General features: G+C 48.0%; 1 protein-coding gene across 2 annotated transcripts in view; it reads left to right on the top strand.

Annotated features, from left to right (window-relative positions):
• The window catches only part of Dpy (fibrillin-like protein dumpy), a 114,818-nt gene that overhangs the window by 79,235 nt on the left and 8,281 nt on the right, over positions 1 to 27,302 (top strand). For both annotated transcript variants that reach the window (XM_076430923.1, XM_076430934.1), the window contains 55 exons: positions 69 to 371; positions 655 to 960; positions 1,037 to 1,357; positions 2,321 to 2,632; positions 2,712 to 3,026; positions 3,103 to 3,426; positions 4,071 to 4,376; positions 4,460 to 4,765; positions 4,842 to 5,159; positions 5,244 to 5,561; positions 5,773 to 6,087; positions 7,250 to 7,576; positions 7,816 to 8,112; positions 8,188 to 8,493; positions 8,569 to 8,886; positions 8,968 to 9,294; positions 9,375 to 9,689; positions 9,899 to 10,222; positions 10,298 to 10,600; positions 10,678 to 10,983; positions 11,192 to 11,506; positions 11,581 to 11,892; positions 12,184 to 12,495; positions 12,572 to 12,901; positions 13,167 to 13,472; positions 13,552 to 13,857; positions 13,942 to 14,253; positions 14,339 to 14,662; positions 14,738 to 15,052; positions 15,205 to 15,828; positions 15,921 to 16,226; positions 16,299 to 16,613; positions 16,798 to 17,127; positions 17,238 to 17,543; positions 17,624 to 17,944; positions 18,134 to 18,439; positions 18,507 to 18,812; positions 18,880 to 19,197; positions 19,270 to 19,593; positions 19,743 to 20,054; positions 20,132 to 20,464; positions 20,664 to 20,966; positions 21,038 to 21,343; positions 21,422 to 21,739; positions 21,815 to 22,141; positions 22,217 to 22,528; positions 22,603 to 22,923; positions 23,269 to 23,571; positions 23,662 to 23,961; positions 24,290 to 24,610; positions 25,078 to 25,398; positions 25,824 to 26,144; positions 26,220 to 26,489; positions 26,666 to 26,854; positions 26,946 to 27,299. In XM_076430923.1, coding sequence (XP_076287038.1) covers positions 69 to 371; positions 655 to 960; positions 1,037 to 1,357; positions 2,321 to 2,632; positions 2,712 to 3,026; positions 3,103 to 3,426; positions 4,071 to 4,376; positions 4,460 to 4,765; positions 4,842 to 5,159; positions 5,244 to 5,561; positions 5,773 to 6,087; positions 7,250 to 7,576; positions 7,816 to 8,112; positions 8,188 to 8,493; positions 8,569 to 8,886; positions 8,968 to 9,294; positions 9,375 to 9,689; positions 9,899 to 10,222; positions 10,298 to 10,600; positions 10,678 to 10,983; positions 11,192 to 11,506; positions 11,581 to 11,892; positions 12,184 to 12,495; positions 12,572 to 12,901; positions 13,167 to 13,472; positions 13,552 to 13,857; positions 13,942 to 14,253; positions 14,339 to 14,662; positions 14,738 to 15,052; positions 15,205 to 15,828; positions 15,921 to 16,226; positions 16,299 to 16,613; positions 16,798 to 17,127; positions 17,238 to 17,543; positions 17,624 to 17,944; positions 18,134 to 18,439; positions 18,507 to 18,812; positions 18,880 to 19,197; positions 19,270 to 19,593; positions 19,743 to 20,054; positions 20,132 to 20,464; positions 20,664 to 20,966; positions 21,038 to 21,343; positions 21,422 to 21,739; positions 21,815 to 22,141; positions 22,217 to 22,528; positions 22,603 to 22,923; positions 23,269 to 23,571; positions 23,662 to 23,961; positions 24,290 to 24,610; positions 25,078 to 25,398; positions 25,824 to 26,144; positions 26,220 to 26,489; positions 26,666 to 26,854; positions 26,946 to 27,299 — 17,466 coding nt within the window. The remainder of the gene's footprint in view (positions 1 to 68; positions 372 to 654; positions 961 to 1,036; positions 1,358 to 2,320; positions 2,633 to 2,711; positions 3,027 to 3,102; positions 3,427 to 4,070; positions 4,377 to 4,459; positions 4,766 to 4,841; positions 5,160 to 5,243; positions 5,562 to 5,772; positions 6,088 to 7,249; positions 7,577 to 7,815; positions 8,113 to 8,187; positions 8,494 to 8,568; positions 8,887 to 8,967; positions 9,295 to 9,374; positions 9,690 to 9,898; positions 10,223 to 10,297; positions 10,601 to 10,677; positions 10,984 to 11,191; positions 11,507 to 11,580; positions 11,893 to 12,183; positions 12,496 to 12,571; positions 12,902 to 13,166; positions 13,473 to 13,551; positions 13,858 to 13,941; positions 14,254 to 14,338; positions 14,663 to 14,737; positions 15,053 to 15,204; positions 15,829 to 15,920; positions 16,227 to 16,298; positions 16,614 to 16,797; positions 17,128 to 17,237; positions 17,544 to 17,623; positions 17,945 to 18,133; positions 18,440 to 18,506; positions 18,813 to 18,879; positions 19,198 to 19,269; positions 19,594 to 19,742; positions 20,055 to 20,131; positions 20,465 to 20,663; positions 20,967 to 21,037; positions 21,344 to 21,421; positions 21,740 to 21,814; positions 22,142 to 22,216; positions 22,529 to 22,602; positions 22,924 to 23,268; positions 23,572 to 23,661; positions 23,962 to 24,289; positions 24,611 to 25,077; positions 25,399 to 25,823; positions 26,145 to 26,219; positions 26,490 to 26,665; positions 26,855 to 26,945; positions 27,300 to 27,302) is intronic.

Raw genomic sequence — 27,302 nt, 5'->3', positions numbered from 1 at the left:
CTTGGAATCTTCGTTGACCCTATTTTTCACGACACTTCATCTCGATATTTTTTTACTGTAAATTTTAGAACAAGCAGTTTTCGATGATCCATGCAATCCGTCACCTTGCGGTGCGAATGCAGAATGCAACAACGGCATCTGCACTTGCCTCCAAGAATTCAGGGGTGACCCTTACGCAGGATGTCGACCGGAGTGTGTCTTGAATTCGGATTGTCCTTTCAATCTCGCTTGCGTTCGTAATAAGTGCAACGATCCTTGCGTCGGCACTTGCGGACGGAACGCGGACTGCAATGTTTTCAATCATATCCCGATGTGCAGTTGCCCTGAACGGATGACTGGGAACGCTTTCGTAGTGTGCAGCCTCGTTCAAGGTACTAATTTCTGATGTTAGGATGACGCTGCGTCCTAATTAGATGACGCACAATAATGAAATTGCTTAAAACACTGGAAAAAATTATTTCTGTCAGTGTTTGATAGATGTGTTCTTTGAAATTAAAAAGCTTGGTCTTAAACAAAAATAAGATTCGAGAAATAATTGACCTCTCTCTGTCATAGCTTTGTTGTTGTACAACATCTGATTAAGACGTGGCGTTACAGTTTTCGATCAGTTTTCATCTTTTTATGTGATAAGTAAATTTCGGTTTGTACCTTTAGAAGTGACCCCGGTTACCCCCTGTAACCCATCCCCCTGCGGTCAGAACAGCCTGTGTCGGTCTGTAAATGATCAGGCGGTATGTACCTGTCTGCAAGGATACCTAGGAAGTCCACCATCGTGTCGACCAGAATGTGTAGTCAGTTCAGACTGCTCCAGAAACGAAGCATGTAACAACTTGAAGTGTGTGAACCCCTGTATAGGAAGCTGTGGCATTCGTTCGCAGTGTCAGGTCACAAACCACAACCCTGTATGCAGTTGTCCTCTAGGGATGTCTGGAGATCCTTTCGTGAAGTGTGATCCTATTAGTAAGAACCTTCCTAACATTCAAAAATCCTCTGTAAGTCGTTGACGAGATTCTACGAGTTGTTGAACCGTTTTCAGTGGAGACCGCGCCAGCAGTGATAAACGTCTGCAAACCATCCCCCTGCGGCCCCAACGCACTCTGCCAGGTGTCGAATGACTCTCCATCCTGCTCCTGCATGCCTGGATTTATTAGCTCACCGCCGAATTGCAGGCCTGAGTGCATAAGCAACAGCGATTGCTCGAGTAATCTCGCCTGCATGAACCAAAAGTGTAGAGACCCTTGTCCTGGATCGTGCGGAGCGAATGCAGAGTGTCGCGTTGTTAGCCATACCCCCATGTGTGTCTGCTCCCATGGATTCACGGGTGATCCGTTCACGCAATGCGTGATTTTCGACAATCGTAAGAATTGTGGTTCGATCTCTTAACCCTTTGAGGACGAATACTACAGTATTTTATCGATAAAAGTCCCCAGCACGGGTCTGCCCAGGATCATTTATACGCCAGGGATATTATTCTTTGAGTTTTGCCGAACGTAGAGAAGGACAACCGAGCTCGAAAGGCCTCGGTCGCCGAGAAGTGTAAACATAACTAATCCGATGACAAACTTCTTTATTTTTCATAATTTTTATGGAACTTTCACGAACATATTCGTGGCATTTTTCTAATGCATAATGATACCAAACACGATATAATTTCAACTGTATTTAGTGGTTTAATTGACGATGAAAGTTTCGAGCGCAAGGTAGGACAGCGTATATGAAAGAATGAGACACAGAGAGTCGCAGCAGCGCGCCGGCACAGTTCAAAGAACTTCCCATACGCTGTTCTTCCTTGCGTTCGAAACATTCATCGTCCATTACACAAGTAAATTCCATCGGAATTATATCATATTTGGTATCACATGGCATGGGAAAAATTCCACGAATATGTTGGTGAAAGTTCCATAAAAAATAATGAAAAACAAAGAAGTTATGACATTCGGATTAGCGTGGTCTCACCGATATACCCGAGCCGTATGAGTCATACTTCTCGGCGACCGAGGCCTCTCGAGTTTGATGTCCCTTTAAGGAGGTACACCCCGCAGTAGTGGGGATAGTTCTGGGACATTTATGGATAAAATACTGTACTGTAGCGATACTGTACGTGATAGCGACGGTATCACGAAACAACGTTTCGTGACGAGCGAAATTTTTTTCTTTTAAAATTCGTGAAGTTATAGAAATATATCCTTGAGTATATTTCTTTATTCAAATACTGTTATTCTCGTAAAAGAATTTTAGTAACGTTCCAAAAAGTCCTCGGCCCCAAAGGGTTAGCGTCCCGAGTGAATTTTCAGAGGTTTACCGTGACTTTTTCACCCAGGACCAGCTACCCCATGCTCGCCATCCCCCTGCGGTTCGAACACCGTATGCAAACAGCAAGACGGCGTTGGCTCTTGCTCCTGTTTGCCCGACTACATCGGTAATCCTTACGAAGGATGTCGACCGGAATGCACAGTCAGCTCGGACTGTCCCTCAAACCTCGCTTGCATTAGAAACAACTGTCAGGACCCCTGTCCTGGCACCTGCGGACAGAACACTGTCTGTCAGGTCATCAACCACTCGCCTACCTGCTCCTGCAACCCTGGGTACACCGGAGACCCGTTCAGATTTTGCCAAGTTGCTAGAGAACCTGGTAAAGTATATTCGAAATACTATTCTAATCTATTAATCGGGAAACATTTCTAATACGTCCTCGGTTTCTTTCCCTCCAGATATAGTGAGAGACCCTCAAGACCCCTGCGTTCCATCCCCCTGCGGACCGAACAGTCAGTGCCGCGTGGTTTCCGGTAACGCTGTATGTTCCTGCCTCCCTGAGTACACCGGAAGTCCTCCCTCGTGTCGTCCCGAGTGCGTGGCAAGCTCAGACTGTCCCACGAACAGAGCCTGTGTGAATCAGAAATGCGCGAATCCCTGTCCACGTCCGTGTGGCCAGAACACAAACTGTCTAGTCGTGAACCACAGTCCCATTTGTACCTGTCAAGATGGAAACACCGGCAATCCTTTCACCAGGTGTTTCCCTCTTCAACGTAAGTCGACATTAGTTGTAGTATTTACAAGGTATACGATAATAGCTTTGATTAATTCTGTTTGAACATCCCATAGCGCCGACGACGTTACCAGATCTACCTCAGAACCCCTGCGTACCCTCCCCCTGTGGTCCATATTCCGAGTGTCGAGATATTGGTGGCGCCCCATCTTGTTCCTGTTTAGCTAATTACTTCGGCAGCCCACCGAATTGTAGGCCCCAATGTACGGTAAACACAGATTGTCCTAGCGACAGAGCCTGCATAAGGCAAAGGTGTACAGATCCTTGCCCCGGATCTTGTGGAGTGGCGGCGAGGTGCACGGTTTTCAATCACCTGCCGATTTGCACCTGTATCGAGGCTTTCACTGGCGACCCTTTCACCAGTTGCTCTCCTGGCCCACGTAAGTAAGACCTCAACGAACGCCTCCAGGTCATTTGATGTTAGAGATTTCAGAGGATTTTTAGCGAACATCAAGTCCTTTTGCTTCAACCGTAGTTCTTTCATTCTAAAATGCAAGTCGATCTTCTTTGCACGACTTTGACCACACACGTCAAGTCATTTCGTTCTTAATTCTTTAACCTTCGGACAGCGGATCATTTTAATAATTATATCATTGATGATGTTTAAGTCTACGGGCTGATGTATTTATCAATTTTTTAAAACACATTTTGAAAGGCCTTCTTGTAGACACGTCAATCTTTTTATAGTTGCCCTTCATCCGACCCTTAAAGGGCCATTATAGAAAAGTGTGCATAGCGCCATTAAATTTGCCCCTTCATATGAAGAATATTTTATATAAAACATTTTTTCATATTCCTGCTAGTTTTTGTAATAATTGACTGTCTCAAGATAAATGGACCACCCTGTATTTAATTACTTCGCCCGAAACTGAGTCAATGAATGAAACTTTTGATACCCAGGGTCCGCTATATTAGGATTAATCCGTATCTTACTTTATGTGCCATTTCCTTTGAAAGACCTCAACACGTCAAATACTTTTGACTGGATCAAGTATGTTTATTTTAAAATGCACCTCGATTGTAGCTGAAGTGCTAGTAGCCGAGGACCCCTGCAACCCATCGCCTTGTGGCTCGAACGCGCAATGCGACGACGGTGTGTGCACCTGTCTAGCAGAATTCCAGGGTAATCCGTACGTAGGTTGTCGTCCGGAATGCGTCTTGAACACAGATTGTCCTCAGAACAGAGCCTGTTTGCGCAACAAGTGCACGGACCCCTGCGTCGGCACCTGTGGCCAAAATGCAATCTGCGATGTGTACAATCATGTTCCCATGTGTAGTTGTCCTGTCGCTATGATTGGCAACGCGTTCATATCCTGCAGTCCGTTCAGAGGTAGTCACAAATTCTGTTTATTTGGAACTCAATTCAAGATTAACTGAAAACCAAATATTAATGGAACTTTCTCCTCCTATCAGACCCAGTCGTTACCAATCCCTGCAACCCAACACCCTGCGGACCGAACAGTCAATGCAGACAAGTGAATGGTCAAGCAGTATGCACTTGCATCGTCGGTTTCGTGGGCATTCCACCTACCTGCAGGCCAGAGTGCATACTCAGCACAGACTGCGGGCCAACGGAAGCCTGTATCAACCAGAAGTGCAATAATATTTGTATCGGTACTTGCGGGACTAGGGCAACTTGCCAAGTGGTGAACCATAATCCACTTTGCAGTTGTCCTGCGGGATTGACCGGCGATCCTTTCGTCAGATGTGTCGAAACACGTAAGAATCATTCGAGTCTCAGTCACAAGGATATGTAAAAAATATTTACGAGAGCTTCAAAATAATTTTATTTCAGCGTTGGAAGAACCACCTCGAGCAAACCCATGTTCACCATCGCCCTGCGGTCCAAACGCTCAATGCCAAGTCATCAACGACTCCCCCTCCTGCTCTTGTCTACTAGATTTCACCGGTTCTCCTCCTAACTGCAGACCTGAATGTGTGAGCAATAATGAATGCGCCAACAATTTGGCTTGCATCAATCAAAGATGCAGAGATCCTTGCGTCGGCTCTTGCGGAACCAACGCACTGTGCCGCACTGTCAGTCACACTCCCATGTGTTATTGCGAATCAAGCTTCACCGGCGATCCGTTTATACAGTGTTCTATCAGGCCCAGTAAGACATTCTATCTTTAAAACTTTTTCTAAAACGCCGGGATCGATTACGATCACACGAAATGACAAGCATCGTTGCTTCCAGTCGAAGACGAACGAGTGAATCCATGTTTGCCCTCGCCCTGTGGACCCAATGCGCAATGCACCGAGAGGAACGGTGTAGGTGCATGCACCTGTTTGTCGGGTTACATGGGAAATCCTTACGAAGGATGCAGGCCAGAATGCGTCTTAGATTCAGATTGCTCGCCCACTCGAGCTTGCATCAATTCGAAGTGCGTTGATCCTTGTCCAGGAGTTTGTGGCAGCAGTGCAGAATGCAATGTCATTAACCATAGAGCTTCTTGCACTTGCTATCCCAGTTACACTGGCGATCCCTATCGATATTGCACTGTGCAACCGGCTGGTAAGTTTAGGTCATGCACCAAGTCAGGTCATCCTCTAAGTAGTAGGAACATCTTTCTGTCGCCCCAATTAAACACTAGGTAGAATCAAATTAAACACATTCAAGCGGTACATTTTTGTGGGCCAAATTTTTCACTGAGAAATTCGTATTACTTGTGGGATGATCTGATATTTTGATCAGCCAGCAGCTAATTAACAAAATATTTCCTCAGTCACCGACGTCAGCACGACAGACCCTTGCGCCACACCCCAATGCGGTCCAAACAGTCAATGTCGAGTAGTCAATCAAGTAGCAGTTTGCTCCTGTCTTGCAACATACGTTGGCACACCTCCAGGCTGTAGACCAGAATGCGTCGTAAGCTCGGAATGTCCTTCTGACAGAGCTTGCGTGAACCAGAAGTGCGCGAACCCTTGTCCTGCTTCATGTGGACAGAACACGAATTGTAGAGTCATCAATCATGCTCCCCTGTGCAGTTGCATGAACGGATACACTGGTGATCCGTTCACTATTTGTTTCTCTGTTCCACGTGAGTATTATTCTGTCCCTGGTGCACTATTCAAGTAATTGTTACATCAATATCCTCACTCGCTTCATTATTCAAGCTGGATTGAAGCTGATATTCAATTTAAAAGAAAAACTACATCTGCAAGCGCCCTTATTGCCCTTATACAAGAAGTATATACATATACTAACGAGCATAACTGGTTCAACACACTTTAAATTAGAATAACTTTTTTATGAATGGACTAAACGACTTCAATTTCTCTGTAAGGCTAGAAGAATTAGTTTAGTAAATGACGTCTAAAACATATTTTGAAAAGATGCATTTGGTCGGAATTGCGAAAAAAATAGGAAAAATTGATTTTTACTACTTTTTTAGCTTGGCCAATATAACGAAAATTTAAAAGATGTGTTTAGTCAACTCGTATAAATTATATACGCTCTGAAAATTTCATTGAAATTGGTTAATTGCCATCGACGAACACAATTAAAATTCGATCCAAAATATTGTTTTATTATTTCTGAAACAAAAATCGAATCACATATAATTGGAATTGAAATAGGAATACGTAATATATCTTTATTTTATTGAAGCCACACACATGCCTTTCCGACAGTGTAAAGTAAACAAAATAGTAAAATGATCGATAAGAAAGCGATTTGTAAAATTATTCCAGACCATTATTAATCAATTAAATTTGAAAGTGATCTGATTAAAGCAACTCTGGCGCTCGTGCCACCACTTGATTTGAAAAGTGGTAAAAATTGCAATTTTTCAAGATTTTCGGCCTTTTTACCACTTTTGATCGTTTATAGCTCGTAAACCAATTAACCAATTTCAATTAAATTTTCAGAGCGTATATAATTTCTACGAGTTGACCAAACACATCGTTTAAATTTTCGTTATTGGCCCAGCTAAAAAGGTAGTAAAAATCAATTTTTCCTATTTTTTCAAAATATTTTTTAGACGTCATTTACTAAACTAATTCTTCTAGCCTTACAGAGAAATTGAAGTCGTTTAGTCCATTCATAAAAAAGTTATTCTGATTTAAAGTGTGTTGAATCCGTTATGCTCGTTAGTGTAATTTAAAACGGCTTGGATTTTGGATTCAATTGGCCTGAATGGTGCGCAGGAGCTAACAAAGTGTAATTCAAAGTATATAATTCGAACAACTTGCACATTTTAGTGATAGCACCAGTAGAGAACGACCGATTCCCCAAAGATCCTTGCATACCATCACCCTGCGGTGCTTATTCAGAGTGTCGAAACATTGGCGGGGCTCCCTCTTGTTCTTGTCTCGCAACGTATATGGGAAGTCCACCGAATTGTCGACCAGAGTGTACTATAAACTCGGACTGTCCTGCGAATCAGGCTTGTATGCAGCAGAGATGCAGGGACCCGTGTCCTGGCTCTTGCGGTTTCCGAGCTGAGTGCAGTATAGTGAATCATGTGCCAATCTGCTCGTGTCTGCCTGGTTTCACCGGGGATCCTTTCACTAGCTGTGCTATGGAATGTAAGATGCTTCGTGGCAGTGACTTTGGTGTTCTAGAAAATACCTTCTTTTATGTGCCCCGATGGTCGATTGTTTTCGATATTCTACATTCTAATTCTAATAGAAAAGTTTAATATTTATTTGACAAAATTAAATCTTCCAAGAATTGTCGACTGTTGGGTCACACGAAAGGGTCCCATTCTTCTAGGCACCGTTATTAACCGAGAAAAATGGAAACAATCTAAAATAATGCACTTTAGATCGTCCCATCGAAACCGACCCGTGTGCATCCTGCGGCTCGAACACCCAATGCACCAACGGTGTGTGCACTTGTCTACCAGAGTATTTCGGCGATCCGTACAGTAGTTGCAGGCCGGAGTGTGTCCTAAGTAACGAGTGCCCAACAAACAGAGCATGTATCGGAAACAAATGCGTCGATCCCTGCATCGGCATATGCGGTCAAAGCGCAATATGCAACGTCTTCAACCACGTGCCGATGTGCAGTTGTCCATCAGGCATGACAGGGAACGCATTCATACTCTGTTCCCCTGCCCCAGGTATACTTCTTACCGACGCAAATACAAAAGTAAGCCAGAGGTACCCATTCTACAACGAATCCTGTCCTATTTCAGCGGTGACAGTCAGCGACCCTTGCAACCCATCACCTTGCGGTCCGAACAGTCGCTGTAGACAGAATAACAACCAAGCAGTTTGTTCTTGCGTAGATGGGTACATTGGTAGTCCTCCTACATGTAGACCGGAGTGCACAGTTAGCTCGGACTGTCCACTAAACCAGGCTTGCACCAATCAACAATGTAGAGACCCATGCATAGGCACATGCGGCTTGAACGCAAACTGCAACGTCGTTAATCATAATCCAATATGCGTGTGTCGCGAGAGGATGACCGGCGATCCTTTCGTCAGATGTTACCCGATGCGTAAGGAACCTAAATTCAAATTTAAAAGTGTTTCCGAAGAGTGTAGAGATTAATGATCAAATTCAAACCTTGAAGCGACGAGACCAGTGGTCCCTGTGAACCCCTGTCAACCATCCCCCTGTGGACCAAGCGCCGATTGTCAGGTGTTGAACGATCAGCCGTCTTGCTCCTGTTTGAGAGAATACATCGGATCACCGCCAAATTGCAGGCCAGAATGTGTCAGCAACAACGAGTGCCCGAATCAGTTCGCTTGCATCAATCAGAGGTGCCGAGAGCCATGTGCGAACGCATGCGGAGCGAACTCGGTCTGTAACGTTGTCAGTCACACACCGATGTGCGCTTGTGTTAGCGGATACACCGGAGACCCGTTCACTCAGTGTTCGCCACAGCAATGTAAGGATTGATTTAGATGCCATTGATTTAGACTCCTTCGTTCGACAGCATCAATTTTAAATTGCATTCGTGCACTCGCAGTCGACGTCCAAGCCTCCAGGCCAGACCCCTGCACCCCATCACCCTGCGGAGCGAATGCGATTTGTCGAGTGCAACAGAATGCAGCGTCCTGCAGTTGCCAGAACGACTACATAGGGAATCCGTACGAAGGCTGCAGGCCAGAGTGCACGTTCAGCTCGGACTGTCCGTCCAATCAGGCTTGCATCCGATCAAAGTGCAGAGATCCATGTCCTGGGACTTGTGGCCAAAACGCGCAGTGTTTCGTTATCAATCATGCAGCCACTTGCAGTTGCTTCGAACGGTACACGGGTGATCCTTTCGTGTACTGCAATCCACTAAGAGAACCACGTAAGATGAACTTCAAAGTATTCCAATTCCAGTGTACAATAATCAGTTCACGTGTTAATCGACAATTAACCCGGTTACAGTACCCAACCCAACTCTCACTAATCCGTGTGAACCATCGCCCTGCGGACCCTACAGTCAATGTAGAGAGTCGAACGGTCAAGCTACGTGCTCTTGCTTGCCAACGTACACTGGGACACCGCCTAATTGCAGGCCAGAATGCACCATCAACTCCGAGTGTCCTTTGAACCTCGCCTGCAGGAACAATAAGTGTATCGATCCTTGTCCTGGCTCTTGCAGCCAACAAAGTACTTGCAGAGTTGTGAACCATAGTCCTGTCTGCTCTTGCAAGCCAGGATTTACTGGCGACCCCTTCACTTACTGTTTCTTTAATCCACGTAAGCATGAGCTAGCAGTCTTTATTAATTCAGCCCTCGTACGTTTCTAAAGATGAAGATTCACAGATTGCTTCAGTCATTGTCTGTTGCTAGACAGAGTGGATGTTATAATTATTATTGATTGTATGGAATTATCTTTGAGGAACTTACGAGGGCTGAATGAGTCCACGAGTCTTCAGTGACTGCTTAACATAATCATTTAATTTCAGCTACCCCAGTCATGGACTCCCCAGTAGATCCCTGCATCAACTCGCCTTGTGGACCTAACTCCCAATGCAGAAACATAAACGGTTCCCCATCATGCTCTTGTTTAATCAATTACATCGGTGCTCCACCAAACTGTCGTCCGGAATGCGTCATCAACGACGACTGTCCTAGAAACCAAGCTTGCATTCGCGAGAGGTGCCAGGATCCTTGTCCTGGATCCTGCGGACTCAACAGTGTCTGCGCTGTCCACAATCATGTCCCCATTTGCACCTGTCTGGAGGGTTACACTGGCGATCCTATCAGCATTTGTCAGCCTAAACCAATGAGTAAGCTGAAGATCCCTAAAATACTGAAATCTAACGAACAGAAACGTTTATTAACAAATTCAACAAACGAAACAGGTGTGGAGCCTGTTGTGGACCCCTGCAGCAGCTTCCCTTGCGGGCCCAATGCGCAATGCAACAACGGTGTATGCACATGTTTACCTGAGTACTCTGGCAATCCTTATACCGGATGTCGACCCGAATGTGTGCTGAACTCAGACTGTTCAAACGACAGAGCTTGCATCAGGAACAAGTGCGTCGACCCATGCCCTGGAGCTTGCGGTCAGAGTGCAAGCTGCAGAGTTATCAATCACATCCCCATGTGCAGTTGCCCTCCGAACACCGTAGGAAATGCTCTGATCCTTTGTTCACCCGCGCAAGGTACATGGAAATCCCTTTTTGTCGGATGTACAATTCGTACGAAATAGTTTGACAACCTTTAAACTGTTGAACTGCAGTTCCCTCGACGACAAGACCCTGCAGCCCACCCCCCTGCGGTCCCAATAGTGTCTGCAGAGAGGTCAACGATCAAGCTGTGTGCACCTGTGCATCAGAGTACCTGGGGACCCCTCCTCTGTGTAGACCAGAATGCATTGTCAGTTCTGATTGCCCGAAGAACCAGGCTTGCGTGAATCAGAAGTGTAGAGATCCTTGCGTTGGCACCTGCGGTGTCTCAGCTAGGTGCTCGGTAGTCAACCACAACCCCACTTGTTACTGTCCGGAACGGTACACTGGGGATCCGTTCATCCGATGCGACACGATCAGTAAGAAATATGTAGTCTTTGTGTTAAGTCATTCCACGCCAAGTCGACATGCCGTTTACAGTGGACGGCAGGAATGAGCCATGTGGTAGAATATGCGAAATTAAGAGACACAGACCGTTCTCCACTGGCGTGAAATGACCCGCAAGCAATTAGGTACCCAAGCTAAAGATACAGAGGTGTTTAACAACGTCCCCTTTATTTCCCGTAGAAGACACAGACATAGTTCCCGCGAACCCCTGCCAACCGTCACCCTGCGGGCCATACTCTCAATGCCAAGTAGTGAATAATCTCCCATCGTGCACCTGCTTACCCGAGTACAAAGGAATAGCGCCCAACTGCAGACCCGAGTGCATAGCCAACTCCGAGTGCCCCAGCCACCAAACCTGCGTGCAGCAAAAGTGCAGAGATCCATGTCCAGGTCTCTGCGGAGAGAGTGCAGAGTGTCACGTGGTCTACCACGTACCCCATTGCGTTTGCCCGAATGGTCTCACCGGCGACTCGTACACACGTTGCTACCCCATAAGTAAGAGAGACGAAAAATGAATGAAGAAGATGACGAAGAAGACGAGACTAATCTTGAATTTTGCATTGTTCTAGCCCGTGACCCGGAACCCTCACCCTGTACGGAAGGCACATGCGGCACCAACGCGTTGTGCAGAGAACGAGACGGTGTCGGGATTTGCTATTGTCCTTCCGAGTACGTTGGCAATCCCTACGTAGGCTGTAGACCCGAGTGTGTGATTAATCCTGATTGCCCGTCGAACCGCATGTGCGTGCGAAACAAATGCCAAGATCCCTGTCCTGGTACCTGCGGCCAGAACGCAGAGTGCAATGTCGTTAACCATCAGCCGTTCTGCACCTGTCGGCCAGAGTACACAGGCGATCCGTTCGTTGTGTGTACCATGGACAGTAAGTTTCAGCCTCCAAGAAATTCATCGCACTGTCTTTCCCCGGACTTGCGACTCTTCGATCAAACGTCTCTAACAGGTCTCCGTGTGCTGCTGAATAGTCATTAACATTCCTCGATCTATTGCTACTAATTCACGCATTGAACACGAATCTGTGTATATTAGTAAGTATTCAGCTCGCGTAGATCCGTTAGAAACGTTGAATCGAAGATACGTGTCCAAATTTCGTGTCAGAGATTTTCGAACAGTGTCAGAGACCGGTTGCATGACGATTAACTCTTTCACTGTTTAGCGATCCCCGTGAAAGTGAACCTGTGTAGCCCATCACCTTGTGGACCGAACAGTCAATGCAAAGAGGTGTCGGGCCAACCTGTGTGCTCATGCTTGCCTACTTACGTTGGCACCCCACCTGGATGTAGACCCGAATGCGTCGCTAGCTCCGAATGTCCCACACAACTCGCCTGCACCGACTACAAATGCGTGAACCCATGTCCCAGCCCTTGCGGTCTGAACACCGAGTGCATTGTCGTGAACCATAGTCCCATCTGCAGTTGCATGCCCGGATACAGCGGCGACCCGTTCACCACCTGCGCACTTGTCCAACGTAAGCCTCGAAACTCGTTTCCCATCGATCTTCCAGGAGAACCGAGTTATGCATGTCCTCTAATCGTAATTTCTAGTCATGCCGATACCCACAACAATGGAGACAGACCCTTGCGTGCCATCTCCTTGCGGCAATTTCGCGCAATGCCGAAACGTACGCGGATCACCCGCGTGCACCTGCTTAGAGGGTTACATTGGTCAGCCTCCCAACTGCAGGCCCGAGTGCACGATCAGCTCCGAGTGTCAAAGCGACCTGGCCTGCATCCTCATGAAGTGCAGAGACCCTTGTCCTGGCTCTTGTGGCTCTGGCGCCGTTTGCGCTGTCATGAACCACATTCCCGTCTGCAACTGTCCCGACGGTTTCACTGGCAATCCGTTCACCTTCTGCCAGTTGCTGCCCGCCACACGTAAGACACCCTGGAACCTTTCCCGAGGGAATTGAGGGGGTTAGCTACCTTTGATGGTCCCGAAAATTCTTTTGCTCGAAACTCAGCAACCTATAAGGTTGACGTTTCCATTTCCGTGACATCAAATTAGTAGATCCTCGATTGAGAAGGGTATCCCCGTGATCCACGAAGAATTTTTGAAGGTGCCGAAGGTGTCTAGCCCCCTTAGGCCGGACCACACGTCCAAAACCACCGATTGGATTTCACTGACCGTTTCACTTTGCAGCTCCATCAAGACCAGAGAAAGACGAATGTGTCCCGTCACCCTGTGGCCCGAACGCGGAATGCTCGAGGGGTGTTTGCACATGTATGCCGGAGTTCCAAGGGAACCCCTATCTCGGATGCAGACCCGAGTGTGTTCTGAACACAGACTGTCCCCGCGACAGGGCCTGTTTGCGAAACAAGTGCGTGGACCCCTGCCAGGGCACCTGTGGCTTCAATGCCCAGTGCACGGTAATCAATCACATTCCCATGTGCAGCTGTCCCGGGAACATGACCGGCAATGCGTTCAGTCAGTGCACCCCTCTCCAAGGTATTTATCCAGCCCCTGTACCCTGCATGCTCCGCGAATACCATTAGGATTCCATTGTAACTGTTTTTCTGTTCGTTAGATATGACACTCGCAAACCCATGTAACCCAACACCCTGCGGCCCGAATAGCGAGTGCCGCGTTGTTAACGGACAAGCGGTGTGCTCGTGCATCAGGGGCTACTTGGGCAGTCCGCCCACCTGTAGACCCGAGTGCATAGTCAGCACAGATTGCCCGCAGAACGAGGCCTGTAGCAACCAACGCTGCGCGAACCCCTGTTTAGGAACCTGCGGCATCGGAGCCGAGTGCAACGTCGTCAACCATAATCCCTTGTGCAATTGTCCGTTACGTTTCACCGGGGATCCTTTCGTTCAGTGCATACCATTCTGTAAGAGCCGATTCCTTTTTATAGGTCCCGCCCTCGTTGAACGTCGATAGCAAGATTGATAAAATGAGATTTGATTCGTTGCAGTCGAGGAGCCGGTTGTTGACCCCTGTCAGCCATCACCCTGCGGCCCCAACTCTCAGTGTCGGGTGATTAACAATTCGCCCTCGTGCTCCTGCACACCAGGATTCTCCGGAAGCCCGCCCAATTGCAGGCCCGAGTGCGTCAGTAACAGCGAATGTCCGAGTCAGTTAGCCTGCATCAATCAGAAGTGCACAGATCCATGCTCAGGATCCTGCGGTACCGGTGCCAACTGTTACGTTGTCAGCCACACCCCTATGTGCACCTGCTTGAGCGGGTATACCGGCGATCCGTTCACTCAATGTGTCTTTAGAGAACGTAAGAATCTAAGGATCGCCGAGATTGTTGTTGTAATAGTATTTCCGCAGCGTTTTCCAGTTTGTTTAATTGCCCAATTTTACAGCCGTGACCACTTCCGTATCTGCCGACCCCTGCAGCCCGTCCCCCTGCGGTTCGAATGCAATTTGTAAAGAGCAGAACGGTGCAGGCTCCTGTACCTGCATCCAGAATTACATTGGCAACCCGTACGAAGGCTGTCGACCCGAGTGTCTCTTGAATTCCGACTGTCCGTCGAATCGAGCCTGCATGAACACTAGGTGCAGAGACCCTTGTCCTGGAACCTGTGGTCGGAACGCCGAATGTCATGTTATCAATCATCTACCAGTCTGCGAGTGCTTCCCGAGGCATACCGGAAATGCTTTTGTTCTTTGCTCGCCGATGCAGCCAGGTACTGCACTATACCAGTAACAGTACGAAGTATTTGACGAAGTGCATGATCTGACAATCGGTAACTCGTTTGTAGAAATGGATCAGACGATCAGTAGACCCTGCAATCCCTCGCCCTGCGGACCTAACAGCCAGTGTAGAGCCGTCAATGGACAATCGGTCTGCTCCTGTTTACCCGACTTCATTGGTAGCCCTCCCGCTTGCAAACCAGAGTGCATCATCAGCGCAGAATGCGCCCCTAAGATGGCTTGCATCAATCAAAAGTGTAACGACCCTTGTCCTGGGTCATGCGGCTCGAACACTAGATGCGAAACGATCAACCACAACGCTATATGCGCCTGCGAGCCAGGGTTCACTGGCGATCCCCTTGTCGCTTGTTTCGAGATGCCAAGTAAGTCCCCGACGAATTTGATCTTGTCCATTTTTAGAAGTGGCACGTTCTCTATTTCCCTTCAATGTAATTCTCACGTAGCTTGTTTAACTTATTCGATCAGAAAGGAATTCGATCGAGGTAACACTTTCTAAGAAAAAGATTCATTGCAGCGATAAAACCAGCAACAGTTCCGTTGAACCCGTGCGTACCGTCACCCTGCGGACCCTTCTCCGACTGTCGAGACATAAACGGTCAAGCTTCCTGTGCCTGTCTGGTAGATTACACAGGAACACCACCAAATTGTAGACCGGAATGTATCCGAAACTCGGAGTGTCCCAGCAACCAAGCTTGCATCCAGAAGAAGTGTCGTTATCCGTGCGAAGGAGTTTGCGGAGTAGGAGCCCAATGCTCAGTGATAAACCACACACCGATCTGTACTTGCGCCGAAGGGTTCACCGGAGACTCTTTCGTGAGGTGTTCCCCTTCAATGCCACCAATTATGGACCAACCCGAAGACAAATGTGCCTCTTGCGGCGCGAACACCCAATGCCTGAACGGCGTCTGCACTTGTCTGCCTGAGTATCGAGGAGACCCAATGTTAGGCTGTCGTCCAGAATGTGTGTTGAATTCAGATTGCCCGAGAGACAGAGCTTGCATCAGGAGCAAATGTAACGATCCTTGCGCTGGAACTTGTGGACAGAACGCTTTGTGCTCTGTCATAAATCACGTCCCAGTTTGCACATGCCCTCCTGGAACATCAGGCAATGCATTCGTGGTTTGCTCAACGATGCAAGGTACATTTCCAGAAGCATATGATAACCATGTTTTTTTTCAAACAATCCAATATGTCCGAGTCGCCAGTTAACATTCCTAAATCTTGAAACAGTGACAGCTCCCCAAGATCCATGCAACCCGACACCCTGTGGACCCAACAGTCAATGCAGAAAGATAAACGACCAGGCAGTTTGCTCTTGCATCCCCGGCTACCTAGACACCCCGCCAAATTGTAGACCACAATGCATTCTCAGTTCCGACTGTCCCAGCAACATGGCCTGCAACAACCAGAAGTGCATTGACCCCTGTCCCGGAACTTGTGGCATCCGAGCAGATTGCGTGGTAGTGAACCACAACCCGATTTGTAGCTGCCCTCCGGACTTGACTGGCAATCCCTTCACGATGTGTATCCGGAGACGTGAGTAGACTATTACGACGAACGAAGAATGCATCTAACCAACCTGCTAATCTTTTCTATTCCCCCGAACAGAAGAGGAGCCGCAAGTTTTGAACCCCTGCGTACCAACACCCTGCGGTCCGAACAGTCGATGCCAGGTGATTAACAACTCACCCTCTTGCTCGTGTTTGCCCGAGTTCCTCGGATCCCCTCCAAACTGCAAGCCAGAGTGCATTAGCAACAGCGAGTGCTCCACCCACTTAGCCTGCATCAATCAGAAATGTCGAGACCCCTGTCCTGGCTCCTGTGGCGCTAACGCAGAGTGTCGCGTGATCAGCCACACCCCCATGTGCGTCTGTTCTTATGGTTTCATGGGAGATCCGTTCGTACAGTGTCTGCCCAAGCCAGGTAAGCTGTGGTGCATCCGTAAATGCAGTAATGCAGGGTGAACAACTTACGTCAATCACCTTGAACAGTTATTTCTGATGATACGAGATTTTGTTGGTCTCGCCAGAGTTAAGGTGTTTGAGGTAGGTTCTCCACCCTGTATAGAAACGAACAGGTTCAAATACTAAAAGAAATGTCTCTATAGCGATCGACGATACAATCAAGAAACCCACGCCGTGCGTCCCAACCCCGTGCGGCTCGAACGCAATGTGTAACGAGCAAAATGGCGCCGCGTCCTGCACGTGTCTACCAAATTACGTCGGCAATCCTTACGAAGGGTGTCGACCAGAGTGCGTTATCAACTCGGACTGCACGGCAGATAGAGCTTGTGTTAGATCGAAGTGTGAGAATCCTTGCCCAGGATTCTGTGGGTACAACGCTATTTGCCAAGTTGTGAATCATGCGCCGCTTTGCACTTGCCAAGCAGGATTCACTGGAGATTCGTTCACCCAGTGTAATATCATCCAAGAGCAACGTAAGTGGTGAGAAGAGAGGGATGCAAAACCTTGAATCTCTTTCACAGAGTCTCATTTCATTTTACTGATGAGACTCTGAGAGGTTCTAACTTCGTGGACATGTTTTCAGCGAGACCAGCCGACCCCTGTAACCCATCACCTTGCGGATTGAACAGCCAATGTCGCGTGTCCAACGGTCAAGCAATTTGTTCCTGCTCACCCCAATTCCTAGGCACTCCACCGATGTGCAGACCAGAGTGTACATTGAGCTCCGAGTGCGCTACAAATCGTGCTTGCAAGAACCGCAAATGCGTGGATCCCTGTCCCGGCATTTGCGGCATCAACGCCAGATGCGAGGTGATCAATCACAGCCCGATCTGTAGCTGCAATCCAGGCTTCACTGGCGATTCGTTCGTCAGGTGTTTCAAACTCGAAAGTGAGTCCACGTCCTGCCACACAATTCCTAGCTGGAACGTTTATTTTTGCAACAAGTGTAACCGGATTATTTCACCACAGTGATAGTCGAGCCAGTGAATCTTTGCGTTCCATCGCCCTGCGGTCCGTTCTCCGTCTGTCGCATATTAGACAACACGCAGCTGCCAAGCTGCTCCTGCATGGAGAATTACATAGGCACCCCGCCGAACTGTCGTCCAGAATGCACCATCGATTCCGAATGCAGCAGCGACAGAGCTTGTCTCAGACAACGGTGTTCTGATCCTTGTTCAGGTTCTTGTGGCCAAGGAGCGCAGTGTTTGGTGGTGAACCATATGGCTGTTTGCACTTGTCCTAAAGGATACAATGGCGATCCGTTCGTCAGATGTTTCGTAGACAGTCCCTGTAAGACCCATAAGTTTTCAAGTTTTAGGAGGCAGTTAGCTGAAAATCAACTATTCTCATGAAATTCTCGGGAGTTAACCCTTAAGTGAATTATTCTGAGGCACTAATAGTTAGTTTTCGGTAAAATGCCCCCTCAAATTGAATGTAGACTGCAGCCCAGTAATAACTCTACTGAAATTGTCACAACAGCTTCACCCCCAGCTCCACAAGACGCCTGCAACCCCTCGCCCTGTGGCTCGAACGCCATTTGTCGCGACGGCGCTTGCACATGCATGCCAGAGTACCATGGCGACCCATACTACGGCTGTCGTCCAGAGTGTGTCCAGAACCCAGACTGTCCCCCAGACAGAGCATGTAACCGCAACAAGTGCTTCGACCCTTGCATAGGCGTGTGTGGCAATAACGCGGAGTGTGTTGTCATCAACCACACGCCCATGTGCAGTTGTCCTGACGGAATGTCTGGTAACGCGTTTACCACTTGCTACCCAATCAAAGGTAAATCCAAAGCTCAGAAAGTCTAGCTGAATTAGAGAACATGATAACAGAAGACCTTGCCTTGCAGACCCAGCGATAGTAGAACCCTGCAACCCGTCACCTTGCGGACCCAGTAGCAGGTGCCAGGACTTTAGCGGCCAGGCAGTCTGTTCCTGCGCTCCTGGTTATATCGGAAGTCCTCCAGCGTGTCGACCAGAGTGTCTGGTCAACACGGATTGTCCTTTGAACGAGGCTTGTGTGAACCTGAAGTGTAGCGACCCGTGTCCTGGATCCTGCGGAGTGTCCGCCCGTTGCCAAGTAATCAATCACAATCCCATTTGCAGCTGTCCTCCGGTCTTCACTGGCGATCCTTTCGTGAGATGCATACCCAGACGTAGGTGTCCTAGATTCGATAGATACAGCTAGCTTTTCAGGTGCTAATTTTTCAACGCATTTTAAAGCCGAAGAACCCGCGATACCTACGAACCCCTGTCAGCCATCACCATGCGGTCCCAACGCCGTCTGCCAACTGATCAATAACCAACCATCCTGCTCCTGCAAGCCAGAGTTCATTGGCACCCCTCCCAACTGCAGACCCGAGTGCGTCAGCAACAGCGAGTGCAATAACAACCTTGCCTGCATTAACCGCAAGTGCAGGGACCCTTGTCCAGGCTCCTGCGGCTCCAATGCAGAATGTCACGTGGTGAATCATGTGCCAGCTTGCACCTGCATGAGAGATTTCACTGGGGATCCTTTCGTTCAATGCACTCCCAAGCCACGTAAGTGATCAATGGGAAATTGATGGCTTAGGATGGAATATTTGAGAGTTGATTTCGTGCTTGTCTTTTTAGCGGTACCAGCGATTCCAACACGACCCTGTCAACCATCCCCTTGCGGAGCTAACGCCGTTTGCCGCGAGCAAAACGGGGTCGGCTTTTGCTATTGTTTACAGGAATACATCGGCAATCCTTACGAAGGATGTCGACCCGAATGTACAATCGCGTCAGACTGTCCCTCCAATTTGGCATGTATCAATCTGAAGTGTCAGAATCCTTGTCCCGGTGCTTGCGGTGGCAACACCAACTGCCAGGTTGTCAACAACCTTCCTGTGTGCACCTGTCTGCCACAGTATACCGGCGATCCTTACACCAACTGTTTGTACAAACTGCCCACCAGTAAGTACTTATACCGTCGGCTTCCTGCTGTGGTCTTCAAATTTCATCAGCTTACAGAATCCCTAAAACGATCAATTTTCTTGTTTGAAGACCTTTAGCCCCGTATTTCGCAAATTAATCGATGATACCTACATTACCATATTTTATAGTCGTAGAAGACGAGCCCGACGTATGCAGACCGTCGCCCTGCGGTCCAAATAGTCAGTGCCAGAATGTCAACGGTCAAGGAGTATGTTCTTGCCTGCCCCAATACGTAGGAACTCCACCAAACTGCAGACCCGAATGCGTCGTCAATTCAGAATGCAACTCGAACCTAGCTTGCGTGAATCAGAAGTGCAGAGACCCCTGCGCTGGTGCTTGCGGTCGCAATGCACAGTGCAAAGTCATTCACAATAGCCCGATCTGTAGCTGCGGCGGTGGATTAACAGGGGATCCTTTCGTATATTGTTTCCCTATGACGAGTGAGTTTATTTTCCCGTTTTGTTTACCATCGAACCGAATGATTGTCCACTTGAATAATTCTATTATTTTTCCGCAGCACCTGAACCAGCTAACCAATATCCAAAAGACCCATGCATTCCGTCACCCTGCGGTCCAAATGCATTATGCAAGTCCTTGCGCGATTCTCCCGTCTGCACTTGCATGAACAACTACATCGGAGTGCCTCCAAATTGTCGGCCAGAGTGCACCATGAACTCGGACTGCACGGCGAACAATGCCTGCATCCGTGAAAGGTGCAGGGAACCTTGTCCAGGATCCTGCGGCATTGGTGCAAGATGTACTGTGGTTAATCACACGCCAGCTTGCACCTGTCCTGCAGGTTACACCGGTGACCCGTTCACCAGTTGCTCTCCTGTCCCTCCACCCGGCAGTAAGCAAAAACTATCAATGACGCTATCAATTAATTCTCACCCTCCTACGTTCCTCAAGCGAAAATTTGGATCATTTATGCAACTACTTTTGAGGGATGTACGAGGGTTATGATCTACAGTGTTCCTTCAGTTAGTCCACTGAAGTAATTGTGTCTGAAGCTGACACAAATACACCGCACACTAATCCTGGCATTTTAGTGATAGAGGCCCCGACAGACCCTTGCAACCCCTCGCCATGCGGACCGAATGCACAGTGCAGAGACGGCACATGCACTTGCATACCCGGTTACCTGGGTGATCCCTACAGTATCTGCCGACCTGAATGCGTCATCAACACTGACTGCCTCCGAACCGAAGCCTGTATACTGCACAAGTGTAGGAATCCTTGCGTGGGTACCTGCGGAGCGAACGCAGAGTGCAACGTGGTCAATCACTTGCCCATGTGCAGTTGTCCTAGGAACATGACTGGCAATGCGTTCGTTGCGTGTAGCCCGATGAGAGGTTGGTCATTCGGTCATTGGTATTTATGGCAGTTTAAAGAAAATGTGTGATTGATATTAATTAAAATTCAGACATGCCCATCATCGACCCCTGTAACCCGTCCCCCTGTGGGCCGAACAGTCACTGTCGTTCCTCGAACGGTCAAGCAGTGTGCACTTGCGTCAACGGGTTCAAAGGATCACCACCTTCCTGCAGACCTGAGTGCATCGTTAGCACCGATTGCCCGCGAAACAGAGCCTGCAGCAATCAGAAGTGCATTGACCCATGCTTGGGCGCTTGCGGGCTATCCGCACAGTGCACTGTCATCAATCACAACCCCGTGTGTAGGTGCTTCGACCAGTTCGTCGGGGATCCGTTTGTCCAATGCACACCACCCAGTAAGAAGGATTTTGCTATCACAGTTTAATTCCCAGAGATTCAAAGGTTAACTTCAGCGGGCACTTTGCTAATTTTAGACAAGTTACCGGGCGTCCCAGTGAACCCCTGCCAGCCCTCACCCTGCGGCCCGAACGCAGCCTGCCAAGTGATCAACAACACACCCTCCTGCACCTGTCTCCCAGAATTCATAGGAACGCCACCGAACTGCAAGCCAGAGTGTGTCAGCAACTCAGAGTGTCCAGTCCAACAAGCGTGCATCAATCAGAAGTGCAGAGATGCTTGTCCGCAATCCTGTGGAAGAAATACCGAGTGCAGGACTGTCAGTCACACCCCCATGTGCAGTTGTGCAACTGGTTTCACTGGAGATCCATTTGTTCAGTGTACCCCTCAGACCAGTAAGATTCACTTCTCCCTTATCAATCAACTATCATTTCAGAGAAATTCTAACGACACTTCGGTTTTGATCATAGTGGACTATACCCCAGCCAGAGTGAATCCATGTCAGCCATCGCCCTGTGGCGCGAACGCCATTTGCCGTGATTCCTATGGCTCAGCTCTGTGCAGCTGTCTCCCTGATTTCTATGGCAATCCTTACGAAAACTGTCGACCCGAGTGTCTCATCGACTCAGATTGTCAATTCAACCGAGCCTGTATCAGAAACAGGTGCCAGGATCCTTGTCCAGGCACCTGCGGACTCAACGCGGTCTGCCAGGTTATCAATCACATTCCTACCTGTAGTTGCAGGTCAGGTTTCACCGGAAATCCATTCAGATCCTGTGGTGTGCTTGAAGAGCTCCGTAAGTTATCAGGTTTTGAAACTCCACGACTTAGGATCAGAATTTGAAGCTAATTGACGTTGAACTGAAAAATAGCCAAACCAGTTACCGCGAACCCATGCGAACCATCACCCTGCGGACCAAACAGCCGTTGTCAAGATGTCAACGGCCAGCCTAGCTGCTCCTGCTTGCCCACCTTTAGAGGATCCCCACCAGCGTGTAGACCAGAATGCGTTGTCAGCGCAGAATGTCCTGTTAATCAAGCCTGCATGGGTCAGAGATGCGTTGATCCTTGCCCAGGTGTCTGTGGTGCAAGTGCTAGGTGCGAAGTGTTCCACCATAGCCCCATCTGCAGCTGCAGTGCTGGTCAAACAGGAGACCCATTCGTAAAATGCTTCGATATCACCAGTAAGTGACCAGAACGTCTTTCAACGATAGCCAAACGATGTTTCAATTGGTGACCGAATATTTCCTATTTTTAGCCATAGTACCATCCACCCCCGTGAATCCCTGTGTACCATCACCCTGCGGACCGTTCTCCCAGTGCCAAGACATAGGAGGAATACCATCCTGCTCCTGCTTACCCAGTTACATGGGCTCAGCCCCTAACTGTCGACCAGAGTGCTTGGTGAACTCAGATTGTACCAGCGATAAAGCATGCGTCCGAGAACGGTGCATAGATCCATGTCCGGGATCCTGTGGGTCGAATGCATTGTGCAACGTGATCAATCACACTCCATCTTGCACTTGCCCCGCGGACTTTGTGGGCGATGCATTTACCAGTTGCCAGCCGAAGCCTGCAAGTAAGATCGCAAATTGCAGTTTGATCGTAAGAGGGAGCTTGTTCCACAAGTTACACATTGATGGAGCTTGGGCAAGAGATGGTTCTTAGAAAAATATCAGATACGAATTGTTCGTCTCAAGCTTCCAAGTTGGAGGTCGAAAACATATTTCTTCAAATGTCCCGGAGATATTGGAAGAAACGTGTTTTAAACCCCCAAGTTTGAGGAAAATGGAGATGTATATAGGGTATTTTTCTAAAAAATGTCTAGTATGTGGTTTCAATCCAGAGGAGCTTGTGTAACTTTAATAAGCATTTTCTTTAGACACTTATGATGCTTTTAACTGACCCAAATTCCTTCGACCAGCCCCTCCAGCGCCCTCGGACCCCTGCAACCCTTCGCCCTGCGGCCCGAACACCCAGTGTCGAAACGGATCATGCACCTGCATTAGCGAATATCGTGGCAACCCTTATGAAGGCTGCTATCCAGAATGCGTGCAAAACTCGGACTGCAGCCGTGACAGGGCCTGCTCCAACAACAAGTGCGTGGACCCTTGCGCAGGAGTCTGCGGCCAGAACGCAGAATGCGTTGTCGTTAACCACATTCCCACCTGCAGTTGCATAGAAAACTACGAGGGAGATTCCTTCACCCTCTGTAACCCAGTCCGAAGTGAGTGTCCCGACTACCTGTACTCCCATAAAATAACTGTTTATCGACACTATGTGAACCTGTTGATTGATCCCTCTTGCTTGACGATAGAACGCGTGAGACCCTGCGAGCCCTCACCCTGCGGACCCAACAGCGTTTGCCGCGATTTCGGCGAACAGGCCTCCTGCTCCTGCCTCCCTGGATACTTCGGGACTCCTCCCAGTTGCAGGCCCGAGTGTCTTGTGAACACCGACTGCGAGCAAAGTAGAGCTTGCGTGAACCAGAGATGTCAGAACCCATGCGAGAACACTTGCGGACAGGGCGCACTGTGCGCCGTGCGCAATCACAACCCCATTTGCAGCTGCCCTGAACGGTTCTCTGGCGATCCGTTCGTCAGCTGCTTCCCCATCCGTAAGTAGAGCTGTATAACTTGCACATTCTCTGAACAGATCCACCCTAAAAGGTTCAGCAATTTTAAAACTTCGAGAAATCTTTTTATCGTAGCTTCCGATGGTCTCATTCTTTCTGAATATTTCGAAAGGGTGAAACCATTCTTCAATGTACAAAATGTTTGCGTAATTATGTTCGAGTGAGGAATCCTCTTTTTATTAACGTAAATCCTGGAAAGTATAAGCATGTTGAACCTTGTTAAATCGTTCGAAGCGAAGGTAACCATTGATTTTAGCTATTGGAAGGTCCTGTACCCCCTAACCGAACTGTGTTTGTTGTCGACGAACAGAAACGAACGACCTGGAACCCAGCCTGGACCCGTGCACCCCCTCGCCGTGTGGACCGAACTCCCAGTGCACTGTAATCAACAATAAACCGTCCTGTGCCTGTATGCCCGAGTACATAGGATCTCCTCCCAACTGTAGGCCCGAGTGTCTCGTGAACAGCGAGTGCTCTGGCAGTCAGGCCTGCATTAGACAGAAGTGTACCGACCCTTGTGTTGGGCTCTGCGGTACCAATGCCCTGTGCCAGGTTGCCCTGCATTACATCCGTTGCGTCTGTCCCGAGGGATATACAGGAGACCCGGTCACTGTTTGTTCCCCGATCACGAGTAAGGACCATCCCGTGTGACCGCGATCATTCTATCATCAAACGTCCCGCGAATTTGATCAATTAATACCAATTAATTAAGTTTTCATCCCGACCGATTCGTCACGAAGCTGATACTTTCTTTTCTTTTTCGTTTTAGCTGTAAATATTGTACATATATACGATTGTATACAAAAAAGAAATCGCATGCAGATAGTATTCACATACTTCTATAGTTATCTTCTCTATCAAATCTGATCATAGTTTTGTCCATACACGATGTTTCACTCTACGTACGCTCTCGGTCTATGTAAATCATATACTCTTTGTAAATCATTCGCGTTTCTTGTACAGCTTCGCACTTATACTCTCTTCGAATCCAAGATCGTTGTAAATTAACTCTTTCTTTCTCTGACTCGTAATCTGTTTTATCTTTAAGCAGACTAGTTCAGGAGTGTTATGATTAATTCTATAATGTTCTTATTGTAGTACCAACACTGCCACCAACACCATCAAGACCATGCAGTCCATCGCCATGCGGAGTCAACGCTTACTGCAGGGAGAGATCGAACACCGCATTCTGCGAGTGCATTCCTGGGTACCGAGGAAATGCGTACGAAGGATGTCAACCCGAGTGCTTGGTGAACACCGACTGTCCGAAGTCGCAGGCCTGCATCAGGACCAAGTGCCAGGATCCTTGTCCTGGCACCTGCGGCGTAGGAGCTCTTTGCACCGTGACCAGTCACATTCCCATTTGCTCTTGCCCTCTGCCGACTATAGGGGATGCGTTCACCCTCTGCAGGGCTGAAGGTAAAGTACCTCTTCTTCCCTTTCTAGTTCGGTCAAGGAGAGTTTCACATCTTTCTCTAGATCGATGAAATAGAATTTCAAAATTCGTAAGACCTACTTATTCTTTTTCTAGCTCTATCAAGCAGAATTTCTAAATTCACAAAATTTAGTCATCCCCTTCCGATCCTGTCAAGGACAACTTTAAATTTTACAAAATTTATTCATCCCTTTCTGATTCTATTTGATTCTGCACAGAATCATTTAAAAATTCACAGAATTCTATTCAGAACCATTTAAAAATTCACAGAATTCTATTCAGAACCATTTAAAAATTTACAGAATTCTATTCAGAACCATTTAAAAATTCACAGAACGTGGTTACCCCTCCTCCCAGGATTTATTGCAGCAGTCCTAAGCATAAACATAATTTTCTTCTTTCCACACAGAACCAAAAGAAAGAGACCCATGCTCTCCATCCCCGTGCGGTCCAAACACGCTCTGCGAGAAGGTCGGCGACACTGTCGTCTGCAAATGCCTCCCCGGTCTTCAAGGTGTACCTTCCAGTGTCACCGGTTGTCACCCGGAGTGTGTGATCAGCTCGGACTGCCCAGGAGACAAAGCGTGCATTAACAACAGGTGCATAAATCCTTGCACACAGAATGTTTGCGGCATCAAGGCGATTTGCAAAGCGATCAATCACAGTCCACTCTGCAGCTGTCCGTCCCCGTTAATTGGTAATCCGTTCGTGGAATGCAACCAATTAATTGGTAAGCTCGAATTGCATAATTACATTAAATTTCGTGAACCGCAAAAAAATTCTAAACCGGTCATGCATTTTCTAGAAACAGACCCTTGCAGTCCATCACCCTGCAGCTACAACGGCGAATGCAGAGTCAGAAATGGCGTTGCAGTTTGTATCTATCCTGAATGCGTGATTAATGAAGACTGTCCAAGAGACAAGGCTTGTTTCGCCCAGAAGTGCAGAGACCCTTGCATTGGTTCCTGTGGTGTCAATTCACTTTGTCAGACTGTCAATCACAAGCCTGTCTGCTCGTGTCCGCCTGGATTCATTGGCAACGCGAGGATACAGTGCAATGTTCCACCTGCTGACGGTAATTCCTCCAAATCAGTCTTATTTGCAGAAATGAAATGACTCGACTTAGTAGTAATTTACATAGATAGAGATTCACAGTCCAGTAATCGATTAAACTTTGGCACCGCAAATTTTAAAGCATTCGCTTATACATTTTCTGGTCACTCTCGATTAATATTTGATTCCCACTTGCAGTGCCAGTCCCAGAATGCACTCAGAACTACGACTGTCCCAACAACAAGGCCTGCTACAACCAGAGATGCGTCGATCCTTGCACTTTGGACTCCTGCGGTTACAACAGTCGCTGTCACGTTCTGTTGCACCGAGCTGTATGCGTCTGCAACGAAGGTTTCACTGGCAATCCTCAACAACACTGTCGTGAAAGTACGAAAGCAGTCCTGAACATTTCTGATACGTATTTGTAAAGAAATTACCGTTTCCAAATATAACAAATACGTTGCATTTATCGTTGCAGTTGGATGCCGCGGTGACAGCGAGTGTCCATTAACTCAATCCTGCGTCAACAACGAGTGCACGGACGCCTGCTTGGTCACCCAATGTGGCGTGAATGCACTCTGCTCATCTGACGGCTACCATAGACCTCGTTGCTACTGTCCTGACGGATACCAAGGCAATCCTTATCAAATTTGCGAGAGACCGGAGTGCACCAATGACAACGACTGTCCATCTTCTTTGGCGTGTCGCAACCAGAGATGCGTTAATCCTTGCAACTGTCCTTTGTCAGCTCAATGCACTGTTGTCAACCACAGGCCTAACTGTCGATGCGCGCCTGGCTACATCGGGGATCCTTACACGAATTGCCTGATGGGTA

The sequence above is a fragment of the Lasioglossum baleicum genome, chromosome 1, assembly GCF_051020765.1.
Source record: "Lasioglossum baleicum chromosome 1, iyLasBale1, whole genome shotgun sequence".
NCBI classification, from domain to species: domain Eukaryota; kingdom Metazoa; phylum Arthropoda; class Insecta; order Hymenoptera; family Halictidae; genus Lasioglossum; species Lasioglossum baleicum.
Note: the sequence above shows the minus strand (reverse complement) of the source record. Positions and strands in the feature narration are given on the sequence as shown.